Source organism: Chanodichthys erythropterus, chromosome 2 (assembly GCF_024489055.1).
Source record: "Chanodichthys erythropterus isolate Z2021 chromosome 2, ASM2448905v1, whole genome shotgun sequence".
NCBI classification, from domain to species: domain Eukaryota; kingdom Metazoa; phylum Chordata; class Actinopteri; order Cypriniformes; family Xenocyprididae; genus Chanodichthys; species Chanodichthys erythropterus.
This window is the reverse complement of record NC_090222.1, coordinates 37,502,501-37,517,239: the sequence shown is the minus strand read 5'-3', so window position 1 is coordinate 37,517,239 and position 14,739 is coordinate 37,502,501. Positions and strand designations below refer to the sequence as shown.

Below are 14,739 nucleotides of genomic sequence, written 5' to 3'. Positions count from 1 at the left end.
ATGTGTTTCCCATACTATTTTTTGTAATATTTATTTTTTATTTTTTTTACTATTTGAAATTAGTCCATTTTAATGTTATTAATGATTATAAGTAATATTATATGCCGCACAATGAATCTCTTATTTATATTGTGTGATTTTGTTGGTTATATTGAAACGATTTGCTAGCGTGCAGAGTTTGGTAATCGTTAATTATAGACTTGGTACCGAAGTACTGGTATGTTTGACAACACTAATTTACTCTGAGAGGACGGGATACAGGTATTGAATGAACTGTGGTTTTGTCTTTTTTATTAGGTGATGAACATCCGAAAGCTGTTGAACAAAATAGAAAAGCCTCATGGTCTGTATCCCAACTTCCTGAGTCCCGTCAGTGGAAACTGGGTGCAGCGTAAGTAATATCTCAGTGATTTTAAATAATTTGAAATCGACCTGTACAAACTATTTTGTCTTGTTTTAAAACATCAATTTGCATGAGAAGCAAAACTTTGTAGCATAAACCTTATTATATTTTCTTATATTTATGCTTTAAGCTCTAAAAATTCCAGTGGAGCATGAAAAGTAATCTTAATTCAAAATGTTTTCCCAAACAACAAATACTATTATCTTGTGGAGTTTAATTTCTCAAATGTTTGTCTTGTTTTAAGAAGATTTTTCTTGGAAATCAAGACAAAAATACTGATTAAGAAAAATAGCATTTTGTAGTCTCTGCATTTTGCCACCAATGAATATTTAACACCTTAATAAAATTAATGCGTCATAGCCACATTTAACTTTGTTTCCCATGATCAGTGGTTTATATTAATGCAACTTTTGTGCTGTGCATGTCAATTCTGTGCAACTTTTATTATAGAAAAATGCTTTGTATTGGCAGCATTATTGAATTAGCCAAAATATTTTACAAAAATGAATGTGCAAGGTGTGATAGATGAAATAATTTGCTACTGACAGCAGTTCCTATTCTGTGGAAAAAGCTTTTTTGTGTGCACACATTTTATTTGGGCCTTCCCATCAGCCAACACTATATACATTTAATCATTGATACTTTAAAAAACCCCACAAATATTTCCAAATACTCTAAATATTCCAATGTATTTGTAGAATCATACTTGCATAGCTATATATAGCAATATAAAAGAGTAAAATATTTATAAACAATGTTTCCCCCAGTATTCACACCGAGGTTGATGCCAAGTGTTTTGGCAATCTCATAAAGTTTGCAAAACAAAATGAACTCTTTCCCCACCATTGATGGAATTTTCCGGCTTTCCGTGTTTTCGCCGTTATATGGTAGGTGGGTGCTATATTACGCAACTTCTAAAAGAGTAGAGAATCTCCGGATCAAAACACAGGTGAAGAAGAAATAGAAACAAGTGATAAAAGCACTGCTTATGCACTTTTTAGTCTTTGAAAAAATGCAATTTTTCTCAGTTTTTTGTTCAAAACGTTGCTTTTTTTAATGAAACTTTTTTGTTGTTGTTGATAAAAAAGAATGCATGAAGCTAAAATAAAATGCATTTTTGTTTGTTTATTTGATTAAAAGCAGAGGCTCTGTTCTTACTTTTGACATACTGCATGTTCAGATATTCATAAAACAAAATATTCTGGAGGCCATGACATTTTTTTTTTGTTGGATGATCAAAAATGCATAAGGAAAGAGTTAATGCCAGTGCCAAACAGTTCAAAAAATATTCTCAGTACAATGCTTCAGACTTGTAAAGATGTATTATTTCATTTTAAAGTATTTTCATTGTAACCAGCATAAATTCGGTGGAGTGTGTCCAAACTTTTCACTGGTGGTGTACATCAAGTTATTTTTGTTACCTTTTTGTTCTTCTTCATTTTTTATTTCTGTTGGTTTATCACTGGCTTGTGCGCTGGCTCTCACAAGAGAGCGGCTCTCACAAGCACCATCTCTGAGTTTCACAATGCAATTATTCTGGCATCCATGACATCAATTGAGCCAGTGCGGCTCTTCTGTCAAACAGGGACACGAGTCCACGGCCAAGAGTTATTAAAATGATAATAAATCCCATTACCTTTTGAAAATTGAATCTTTCAGACTCACCTGAAAAACAGGAGAAACATTTTTTTTTTCTTGAACAGGGTGAATGTAATCTGCAACTGCAGCACTAATTGGTGCAGCATGGGAACGGCTAATGAGTCTCAGAGATAGCGAGAATAGCGAGGATGAGACTGTGACACCCTCATTCTGATTTGCATGTCAATGGAGCGGAGGGTGGATACAAACATTCCTGGCATTATGTTTGTTGATTCCGATTATAGTACCTAGATCACTCCTAAACCCAACACAATGAGAGTGTGCATGAATAGAAACCATTCACTTCTAATCCTGGAATAAAAATAACAGAAATAACTGAATCTCATGAAACCTTCTGAGATCACGTCTGGGAGATATTTAACCTCAAAAAAATCAAAGATGGAAACGCGTTATTAAATTTAATTATAAATATATGTCTGAGGACCATCACAAATGTCTTTGAGTGCAGTTGTCTTTCCTGTGTTGACATATTTCCTGTTAAAACAGGAGGTTGAAGCTGGATATATCAAACTGCAATGCATAATGTAAAAAAAATCTTATTGCCCCTAAAAAATAGGCTTCATTTTCTTCATTCAGTATATTTTTATCATGATTTTGGGGTGAAAGTTTTTGTTGTCCTCTTATTTTCTCAGATCATGTCTCGATTGGAGGTCTTGGGGACAGTTTTTATGAGTACCTGATCAAATCCTACCTGATGTCAGATAAGACTGATGAGGATGCCAAGAAGATGTACTACAGCGCTATGGAGGTACGGACATATCATACCATTCATTGCCATGTCATTACAAGTCATTACAAAGCTCTATTATTTTTTATAATGCTATTATTATTGCAATTTAGTTGCATGTACTGTTTCTTATGGAAGCATGTTTCTGCCACTGAATAAGAAATAAAAATTGTAATTGCGACTTTTCATCTCACAGTTCTGACTTTTTTTCTCAGAATTGCGAGTTATAAAGTCAAAATTGTGTGATTAAAAAAGTCACAATTTCGTGATATAAAGTAAGATTTGCTTAATATAAACTTGCAATTGTGAGAAAAAGTCAGACTTTAGTTCTCGCAATTGCAAGTTTATATCTTGCAATTCTGACTTTATAACTCAGAATTGAGTTTACACCTTGCAATCCTGACTATTTCTTGCAATTCTGACATTATAACTGTCAATTTTGAGTTTATAACTCGCAATTCTGACTTTATAACTTGCAGTTTTCAGTTTACAACTCGCAATTCTGATATAACTCGCAATTTTGAGTTTATAACCAACAATTCTGACTTCATAACTTGCAATTTTGAGTTTATAACTCACAATTCTGACTTCATAACTTGCAATTTTGACTTTATAACTCGCAATTCTGAGAAAAAGTCAGAACTGTGAGATGAAAAGTCGCAATTACAATTTTTTTCATCTCACAGTTCTGACTTTTTTTCTCAGAATTGCGAGTTATAAAGTCAAAATTGTGTGATTAAAAAAAGTCACAATTTCGTGATATAAAGTAAGATTTGCTTAATATAAACTTGCAATTGTGAGAAAAAGTCAGACTTTAGTTCTCGCAATTGCAAGTTTATATCTTGCAATTCTGACTTTATAACTCAGAATTGAGTTTACAACTTGCAATCCTGACTATTTCTTGCAATTCTGACATTATAACTGTCAATTTTGAGTTTATAACTCGCAATTCTGACTTTATAACTTGCAATTTTGACTTTATAACTCCCAATTTTGAGTTCATTTTTCGCAGTTTTGCTTTAATAACTTGCAATTCTGACTTTATAACTTGCAGTTTTCAGTTTACAACTCGCAATTCTGATATAACTCGCAATTTTGAGTTTATAACTCACAATTCTGACTTCATAACTTGCAATTTTGAGTTTATAACTCCCAATTTTGAGTTTATTTTTCGCAGTTTTGCTTTAATAACTTGCAATTCTGACTTTATTTCTTGCAATTTTGAGTTATAACTTGCAATTCTGACATTAAAACTCGCAATTTTGAGTTTATAACTCCCAATTCTGACTTTATAACTTGCAATTTTGAGTTTATAACTCCCAATTTTGAGTTTATTTTTTCGCAGTTTTACGTTTATAACTCGCAATTCTGACTTTACAACTCGCAATTCTGACTTTATTTCTCGCAATTTTGAATTATAACTCGCAATTCTGACATTATAACTTGCAATTTCGAGTTTATAACTCGAAATTCTGACTTTACAACTCGCAATTCTGACATTATAACTCACAATTTTGAGTTTATAACTTGCAATTCTGGCATAACTCCCAATTTTGAGTTTATAACTCTCAATTTTGAGTTTATTTTTCGCAGTTTTGTGTTCATAACTCGCAATTCTGACATTATAACTCGCAATTTTGAGTTCACAACTCACAATTCTGACTTTATTTTTCGCAATTCTGACTTTATAACTTGCAGTTTTCAGTTTACAACTCACAATTCTGACATAATAACTCACAATTTTGAGTTTATAACTTGCAATTCTGACTTTATTTCTCGTAATTGCGAGTTTATATCACAATTCTGGCATTATAACTCGCAATTGCGAGTTTATATCTTGCAATTCTGAGAAAAGAAGTCAAAATTCTGAGATAAAAAGTCACAATTACCTTTTTTATTTTTTATTCAGTGGTGGAAACAAGCTTCCATAGTTTCTGGTCTTCAGTATGTTCAGTAAAAAAGAAAGAGAAATGAATGTCTGCACAGGTGGTAGATTGCGTTGTTCAATTTGAGTTTGATTAGATTAGTTTAAGATTAGATTCACCTCTCATCCTGATCAGAGAGGAGAAATCTAACCGCGATACAGAGAGAGCGAACACGTTCTCACTTATAATCACTTAATTTGCATATTAGCTTTTTCATTAGATAATGTTTCGCTTGAAGAATGTGGTCTGCCAAGATATTAATTACATTTATAATCAGGAAAGGGCAATTTCATCAGCCTAATGTTAAAATATATAACATGTTATCAAATATCCAGCCCTGTGTCCAATGCTTTTGATTGGTGGAATTGTTTTTAAAGTTAATGTGAAATATTTGCAAAAATGTTTGATGTTTAACTCTTTATCTTGATCGTGAATTGAATTTTGATTTCATGTTCACTGTAAGTGGGTTGTATACATTTGATGATGCCAAATGGAGAAAACCCATTCGAACAAGTTTTGTTTGGGACTTGGAGAGGAAGACGCAAAAAAAAAAAAAGAGCAGAACAAAACGATGAGTCATTTGCTATTGATCGTCCATGATGGCTTGCGCTGTTTTGTGCTTCTCTAAAAAGGCGAAAACATAAAAACAGAGAGGAAAGAAATGGATTTCAGCAGACTCTTTGAAATAAACAGCACTGAGATGTTTTCCTGTATAGTCTTTGGCAGATTTATACACCTTCAAGTGTCAAAGTGCCGATAGAATCTCAATGAGGCTTGACTTCAATTCACCACGCAGCATACTGTCTTATACTATACATAAAACATTTCATGCATAAATGTCAGCACCTAAGGCAATATATGCATGCTGTCCCAGTTTTATATGTGCATAGATTCAAGCTTCATTGAAGTCCAGCGTCACCTTGATTTCAAAGCACTTTACAAATCTAACAGATGTTTCATCCACTGTCACACAAAACATGTCCATCCATCTGTTTTTCATAGGAAGAGTGTTTGGCTGCGATTAATAGCTGGATTATCTTTATGTATTGTTTTGAAAAATCTCATGCTCCACCACTCAAAAATGCTGGTAGCTGAAAGGGTTGCTGCTGCAGTTATTTCCCTGTCAATTTCCAGGCCATCGAGACAAACCTGGTGCAGAAGTCCCCGGGTGGTTTAACGTACGTGGCCGAGTGGCGAGGCGGCATCCTGGACCACAAGATGGGGCATCTGGCCTGTTTCTCCGGCGGGATGATCGGCATCGGTGCTGATGACGGGCCGGCGGGGCAGAAGCAGCACTACCTGGATCTGGCAGCTGAAATCACTCATACCTGCCACGAGTCCTACAGCCGCTCAGGTTGGTTCGGTGAAAGACACTGCTTTATTTCTAAACAATCTCAATAAACAATGTTAGCTGGTGTAGGTGAAACTACTCATAATTTAAAATAGTACGAACTGTACAGCAGCACTCCTAAATCTACTCTTTAAAATGCAGAAAGTGCAGTCAACTGCATGACAATGTTATTTTAGTGTCATTAATATACTATTTTAGGATATGTATTAATAATTTAAATTAGTGTGTGTGTGTGTGTGTGTGTGTGTGTGTATGTATATTAGGGATGTCCAGATCCGATCACGTGATCGGAAATCGGGCCCGATCATGTGGTTTCAGACTCGATCGGAATCGGACATTACCTCCCGATCAGGACTCGGATATATATGTATTAGGGGTGCAACGGTTCTCGGTGAAAAATCGAACCATACGGTTCTCCACTGACGGTCCGCACTTGAACTGCGGTCCATCTCGAATGACGCATCTATTGGTTAATATGGTGTGTTTAAAATAGCAACGTGGAAAACAGACAGAGTTCAGATAATGTACGTTTCAGTCGATAGATGCACAAAACGTTACAACAACGATAATCAGAAAGCGTGGACAAAACAGTAACTCTTTGTAAACTGTTGACTGCGAGTGCCGTATGCTCTAATGTCCAGTCACTTACGCCGTCATCACCCGGGTGTTGATACAGGTGAGACCTGAACAGCACACGTTGCTGTCTGTATTTAAACTAACTCGTTTAAGCCTTGCTGATTTAAACCTTAAAGAACAAGACGCGAAAGAGAACTCGCACGCGCTGTGAGAAGATTTGTGTGCGCTCATCCGAAGCGCGCACACGCTTATTCCAGTCAGCGCGCAAATACTGACTTCTCTTTCAAGTCTTGCGCTTCGGCGGCCACATTCATACAAAAATTATGTCAACATGCCCGTCCTAGTGAGTATCCTAGCAAACATAGTCAATTATGTCTTAAGTGAACGTATATTAGTCGAGAAAGACAGCGCATGTGGAACAGTATGTACTGGATCGTGCATGCCTTAAAGGGAAAACAACTATTCCTGCTGCCTGTATTTAATGTTAAATCAAACAACAAATAACAAAGAAATCACTCACTGCTCTTGACTGAATACTTTTTGTAACTTCAATAATGATTAATCTTTATTTATTTTATACAGTAAAGATAATATGCAGTGATATTTTATATTTGATTGCTATTTGAAAACTGTTAGATACCTGAAAAACCTGAAAAGCACTGTTCCTGGATCTGTTTTTTCGCTCTTCTTTATTCTTTATAGAAGTATCGGATCGGGACTCGGTATCGGCAGATACTCAAAATCAAATGACTCGAACTCGGACTCGAGGGCAAAAAAACGTGATCGGGACATCCCTAATGTGTATATATATATATATATATATATATATATATATATATATATATATATATATATATATATATATATATATATATATATATAAAATAGAGAGAGAGAGAGCTTTAGTTGTTTTTTCTTTCATTATCAATTTTTGTAAATATTTCTTTTCACTTTTTATTTATTTTTATTTTCATTATAGTAATTTTAGCACTTAAATGAAAATTAGAAATGTTGCCTTGGCAACTAACTGAAATAAAATACAGTCAAACCAAAAATTATGGGTTACATAATTATGAGTTACATAACTTTTGAGTTAGAAAATTTTCAATTCTGACTTTATAACTCACAATTTTGAGTTTATAACGCCCAATTTTGAGTTTATTTTTCGCAGTTTTGCGTTTATAACTCGCAATTCTGACATTATAACTCGCAATTTTGAGTTCATAACTCCCAATTTTGAGTTTATTTTTTGCAATTTTGAGTTTATAACTCACAATTTTGAGTTTATTTCTCTCAATTTTGCATTTATAACTCACAATTCTGACTTTATTTCTCTCAATTTTGCATTTATAACTCGCAATTCTGACATTTATAACTCACAATTTTAAGTTCAGTTTTTAAGTTCGTTTCTTGTGATTTTTAGTTTATAACTCACAATTCTGACTTTATTTCTCGTTATTGCGAGTTTATATCTTGCAATTCTGAGAAAAGAAGTCACAATTCTGAGATAAAAAATCACAATTACCTTTTTTATTTTTTATTCAGTGATGGAAACAAGCTTTCATAGTTTCTGGTCTTCAGTATGTTCAGTAAAAAAGAAAGAGAAATGAAGGTCTGCACAGGTGGTAGATTGCATTGTTCAGCAGCACTCCTAAATGTACTCTTTAAAATGCAGAAAGTGCAGTCAACTGCATGCCAATGTTATTTTAGTATCATTAATATACTATTATAGTATATAATAAATATAAATATAAATATTTCTTTTCACTTTTTATTTATTTTTATTTTCATTATAGTAATTTTAGTACTTAAATGAAAATTAGAAATGTTGCCTTGGCAACTAACTGAAATAAAATACAGTCAAAACAAAAATTATCCAGACATTTTTTTTTTTTTTTCTACTAGTGGGTGCAGGACACCATAGTTCATTCATGTAAGTGAGGATAGCAAAATAAAGTAAACTCTGACATATTATACCCAAAAATTCTTCATACCAGTAACATTGATAAAAATTTGGAGCCAAAAATTATTCAGACACTTTGACCTTACCATGTTTTGCTTAAGTGTTATCTGACATATTAAGATTATATTTTTTTTCTGACACAGTTTAACTCTAAGATCTTGTCATATTTTATTACCATTTTTTTTTTTTTTACTATAGTGAATAAACTCTATTAATGAATGAAATGTTATTTATTTATTTTTTTTTTTACTTTATTTCAGTTAACATGATAACTGAAATAATATTTCAGCTTTAGTTAACGATAACAACGTTGCATGTTGCATCGGTATATATGCCTGGTTATAATGCTCATTTCCATCATTTGTTGAAATACTGCTGCCATGATCACTAGTAGGTGTTCAGATAAATAAAATTACCATCTACTTTCAGTGACCAAAAATATAGTGCAACATAGGGCTTAAAAACTAAAAACTAAATATATAGGTTCACTCTGAGCAGAATCTGTATTTTTTCGTTTCAGTGTTCCTTCTATAACATTACTGTTCTGAAAAAATAAGAAAAAATACTGGTTAATTATTTATTTTATTTATTTTTTTTGCTTTGAACTTTATAAGAGCTTGAATAGAACATTATACTAAAAAGAGCTTGTGACTAAACCTCGTGGATCCTCAAACTGTCGACAAAACCTCATACAGTAGCTCCACCCGTGCCACACACATTTTGAATAGGTACAGCATTTTCTTTACTCAAAAAAAAAAAAGGTGCTAATGTTTTATGCTGAGAAGCAAAGAGGTTAGTCTAATATAATATAAGTCTGGTAGTAGCGGAATAGTCTACTGAATAGTAGCAGTTCTGCACTAACCTGCAATTTTCTCTGGTTTCAAAACACCACACTGGATATTACCTGCCATTCAGTTTCACTTCAATGTAATGCTTTAACGGTAGGTGACACATACAGTACTCAGAAAAACTCAGACTTACATATGATGACTTGACAGCTGAGAGCGAGCATTTCATTCACGTTGCATGCATCAACTTCACATTTGCATTGTCCATAATATTTGAATTCATGATTGGTTGACTGACAAATTAAAATATTAAACAGAATGATAAAATAACATTATTTGTCTGAAGCGTTCAGTGTGCTGATATAAGTATAAACAGATATATATAAAAAAAGATATATAGTGAATATAGTGCATGATGGACTATAGTTTTATAATATTTTTATGTGACATGGCTACTAAATTGATTTCATATAGAAAAAACATTTTGTTCCACAGAAAAAAATAAATAAATGCAAACTGGTTAATTTCAATTGAGCCTTTCTTTTCAGAATGATTAAATTTGATTTTGTTTTTATCTTTGTTCCTTGAACCAGTTGAGAGCTCTGGTCCAGCATGACAGAGCTGACTTTTGTTTAATAAACCTAATTTACATAAAAAGGTGATTGTTATTGTTCAACTAAGTCTATAAAAAAAAAAAGTTTGTTATTTTAACTAAATAAGTTTGAAAGAAAATCTGAATATAAGATAAACTAAACGAAAATTACTAAAACTGAAATAAGTACAAGTACTAAAAGTGCTAAAACTAAAATAAAATACATTTAAGCTATATAGAAATTACAAAAGTGCATAACAAAATTGCAAAAAATTTAAACTAAGCTGAAAATATAATAAAAGCTGATTTAAATTATGAACAAATATAATATTATATAACAATAATAGTGTGAAAACACTGCTAAAATAAAACTTCTGTGATGTAAAACGGAGCGTGTCGCAGTTTCGTTAGTAAGGGATTTGAGAAAACGTTGAAAGGCTGCTTCCCCAGAAATATTCCTTTGTCTTATCTTTCTCTTCATGCTTCCAGCTTGTCTGTGTTACTGAAAATCCAATCTGTTGCTGCTCAGATAGAGGAAGCCCATTACTCTCCTGGATAATCACAGCCTCTCTGTGTTGGTTTCTCAGACATCAGAAGCAAACAAATGAGATGAAGTCTAACCTGGTTCAGATCAAAAATAGCACAAATTGTGCTGGTCTTCACAGCGCTCTCATCAAGAGATATAGCAGAAGTGGAGGACGTCTGAAATACCATGTTTGATCTCGTCTCTCCACACAATTTATGACCTCACATCTGTCTCTTAAAATATAACATGACTGAACAACATGAATGAAGCTCACGAAACCTGTTGATAACATAGCCAGGTCAGATTTTATACAACAAAATCAAAACAAATGATTTTAGGAACATGAGGATTTCTTTACATTGTGTTTATTATTTTAATGACATTTATTTGTTATTTAAATTTTGACAATTTTGAAGTATTTATACATCATTGTAGTATTTGTTATTTTGCCTTTAAATAATTCATAATTTCATTACTGTACTACAGTAAAACAGTTGAAAAAACATATTAAAAGAATGTGAATCTAAGAAGAATCACTAATAAGAATTAAAAAATAAATAAATAAATAAATAAAAGATGCTGTGCCGCCGGGTAAACTCATAAATGAGGAAAAGCTGGATCCAAATGCAGAGTAAGATATAACTAGATGAATAATTGAAGTTGGCTTGAGAAAGCAGACCAGAAAGTGAGAAAAAAAAAATTAAAAGCTTTAATATTGAAGGTTTGAAGTAGTTTGATATTTAAAGTTTAAATGTTGTGAGGGCAGTAAAGTCTATCCGATGGATGGATGGATGGATGGATGGATGGATGGATGGATGGATGGAACTATTAAAAGACGGATGGATGGATGGATGGATGGATGGATGAAACTATTAAAAGATAGATAGATAGATAGATAGATAGATAGATAGACAAATGGATGGATAGATAGATAGATAGATAGATAGACAAATGGATGGATAGATAGATAGATAGATAGATAGATAGATAGATAGATAGATAGATAGATAGATAGATAGATAGATAGATAGATAGATAGATAGATAGATAGATAGATAGATAGATAGATAGATAGATAGATAGATGATTTAACATGGATTAGCACTTTGTTAGCATGTTGTTAACAATAATTAGCATGTTTTGCTAGCCTGTTTTAGCATAATTTGCATGTCGATAGCATTATTTAACGTGTCACTGGCATGTTTTAGCATCATTTTTAGCATGTTTTAAAATGTTTCTATCATGATTTAGCATATTGTTAGCATGTTTTAATAAGAATTAACATTTTGTTAACATGTTTGACATGTTTTAACAAGAATTAGAACTATCAGATAGATGGATGGATGAATGGATAGATGTTTAACATGTTACTAACATGAATTAGCACTTTGTTAGCATGTTTTGACACATTAAGAATTATTATGTTTTGCTAGCCTGTTTTAACATGATTTAACATGTCGTTCGCATGTTTTGGCATCTTTTTGTTAACATTGTTTTAACATGTTTCTAGCATGATTTAGCATTTTGTTAACATGTTTTAACAAGAATTAACTTGTTGCTAGCATGATTTAGCATGTTGATAGACACATTTCTAACATTTTAACATGTTGTTAACATGACTTAACATGCTGCTAGCATGTTTTAACACATTTGCTACCATGAATTAGCATGTTGTTAACTATTGTAACATGTTAGCTTGAATTAGCATGTTGTTATCATGATATGACATTTTGCTAGCATGTTGATAGCATTATTTACCATGTTGCTTGCATGATTTAGAATGTTGATAACATGTTTTTTACACAAATTAACGTGTTTCTAGCATTATTTAACATGTCAGCACTCTAAAAAATGCTGGGTTGTTTCAACCTAAATTTGGGTGAGATATGGACAAAACCAACCATTGGGTTAAAAATTTCATTTAAAAATGTAACCCAAATGGCAGGGTCTGTCCATATTTGACACAACCCAGTAATTTTTAGAGTGCATGTTTTATCACATTGGTAGCATGTCGCAAGCTAGTTGCCAGGCTTTGTTAGAGAGTAGATGAAGCTTAAATACTCTACTATTATTACTACTCTATTACTGTACTACTTTTAGAGTTATTGTATTAAAGTTTTAACCCCTCAATGAAAGCATATGGGACTTTTATGATTTTCAATCTTCTTTTTTAAGAAGTTGGATCAGTTTGAAATCAGTTTAAAAGATATAGCAACCCGAGTCAGAAATGTCTGAAGGTGGTTGTAGCTTTAAAGCTCTAGAAGGAGATACTGTTCAATTTTTGGCTCAGAATAAGTTTAAAGGGTTAGTTCACCCAAAAATGAAAGTAATGTCATTTATTACTCACGCTCACCCTCGGATCGCATGTCAAAATGCCAAACTGCTGAAATCACGTGACTTTGCCGCTCTGAATCACTGATTCGAAACAAAAGATTCAATGCAGTGTTCTAAATCGCCCATTACTAGATATCATTGAAAAGTCATTATTTTGTTTTGCTTTTTTGCCACACAAAAAGTATTCTCGTCACTTTATAATATTAAGATTGAACCACTGTACTCATATGAACTGATTTAAATATGTTTTGAGTAACTGTATGGATCTTGAGGTTCAATGGCATTTTTGTGGGCCTCACTGAGCCACCAAATTTCATCAAAAATATCTTAATTTGTGTTCTGAAGATGAATGAAGGTCTTACGGGTGTGGAACAGCATGATGGTGAGTAATTAATGACAGAAATTTCATTTTTGGGTGAACTAACCCTTTAATTAGTAGATCAGTAAGCCAACTTTCTCAAGCCAACTTAAATAAAATAGGAGTCAGAATAATGCAAATAATAACAAAAACACCAGAGAACACCAAGAACTGAGAACAGCAAACAAATAGGCATAAAAGACAAGACCTGACAATCAACACAGGAAATGCTGAGGTATATATACATGATAGATAGCTTTTATTGACATATCCTTTTCATTATATGCCCCAGTGCGCCGTGACACTCAGAGAAGCTGTGATATTAAACACGTTCGGAGAAACGTTGTGCCATATATTGAGAAGTGTCATATTAATTTTGACAATAAATGCTTCCCAATGGGAGAAACAGCATCACCGTAACAGACCACCTACAGCGTCATTCACAATAATCGCCAAAAACTGCCATACTTCACTTTAATATGACGGCCACGCAGTGTAAAATATTGTTCCAGGCTGAAGTGGTGTAATATTGCTAAAGAGACAAGGAATTGAGACAACAAAAACCAAAATCAGTATGCAAATTAAAATGTTTATTCAGAAGAGAGTGTTCTCCCAGACTGGGGCTGCTTGTAATTTTAGATTTAAGGGGCATAATGGGATACATTTGGGTTTGTGACGTTATGTTCTGCTTTGAAAGCATTGTGTTAGAAGTATGCTCAAAATACACAAGCTTTGTGTTTATTACCTCAGGTTTCTCCACACTGTAAAAACACAAAGCTAATCGCATCTGTTCAGCGGCATGTGTTTATCTGCTAGTATTTCCACCATCTGAGGAATCTGTATGAGGGAGACTAAATACTAACTAGCATCTGTTTTTAGTGAGAACAATAGACATGCTTTCACTTTACAGTAAGGTTTCATTAGTTAATATTTCTTACAGTTGTGCTCAAAAGTCTACATACCCCTTGCAGAATCTGCAAAATGTTAATTATTTTATCAAAATAAGAGAGATCATGCAAAATGTTTGTTCTTTTTTTATTTAGTACTGTCCTGAATAAGATATTTTGCATAAAAGATATTTACATATAGTCAAAAAAATAGCTGAATTTATAAAAATGACCCTGTACAAAAATATACACTTGGAACATTTTTACATCCCCTGGTAAAAATGGCGTTCTGGCAGGTAAAATACACATTTTTGGCAGGGTTCCCATGGTAAAATTTGCATTCCAGGGGCTAAATATCTTGTTATTTGGGGTTGCTTCATCCGGCAGACATGAAAAACAACCCACGGCAACAGTGTTAAAGTTGTATTTAGAGTCAGTATTTAAACATTTTTCTCTGTCATCAGCCACCAAACTTGGTCCAGAGGCTTTCCGTTTTGATGGAGGAGCGGAGGCCACAGCCACCCGACTGAGTGATCGCTACTACATCCTGAGGCCAGAGGTCATCGAGAGCTACATGTACATGTGGCGTTTGACCCACGACCCCAAGTACAGGGAGTGGGGCTGGGAGGCGGTGGAGGTGTGTGAGACAT

General features: G+C 33.3%; 1 protein-coding gene across 6 annotated transcripts in view; it reads left to right on the top strand.

Annotated features, from left to right (window-relative positions):
* The window catches only part of LOC137037550 (mannosyl-oligosaccharide 1,2-alpha-mannosidase IA), a 266,100-nt gene that overhangs the window by 242,774 nt on the left and 8,587 nt on the right, over positions 1–14,739 (top strand). For all 6 annotated transcript variants that reach the window (XM_067411643.1, XM_067411651.1, XM_067411608.1 and 3 more), the window contains 4 exons: positions 298–391; positions 2,695–2,810; positions 5,849–6,068; positions 14,554–14,726. In XM_067411643.1, coding sequence (XP_067267744.1) covers positions 298–391; positions 2,695–2,810; positions 5,849–6,068; positions 14,554–14,726 — 603 coding nt within the window. The remainder of the gene's footprint in view (positions 1–297; positions 392–2,694; positions 2,811–5,848; positions 6,069–14,553; positions 14,727–14,739) is intronic.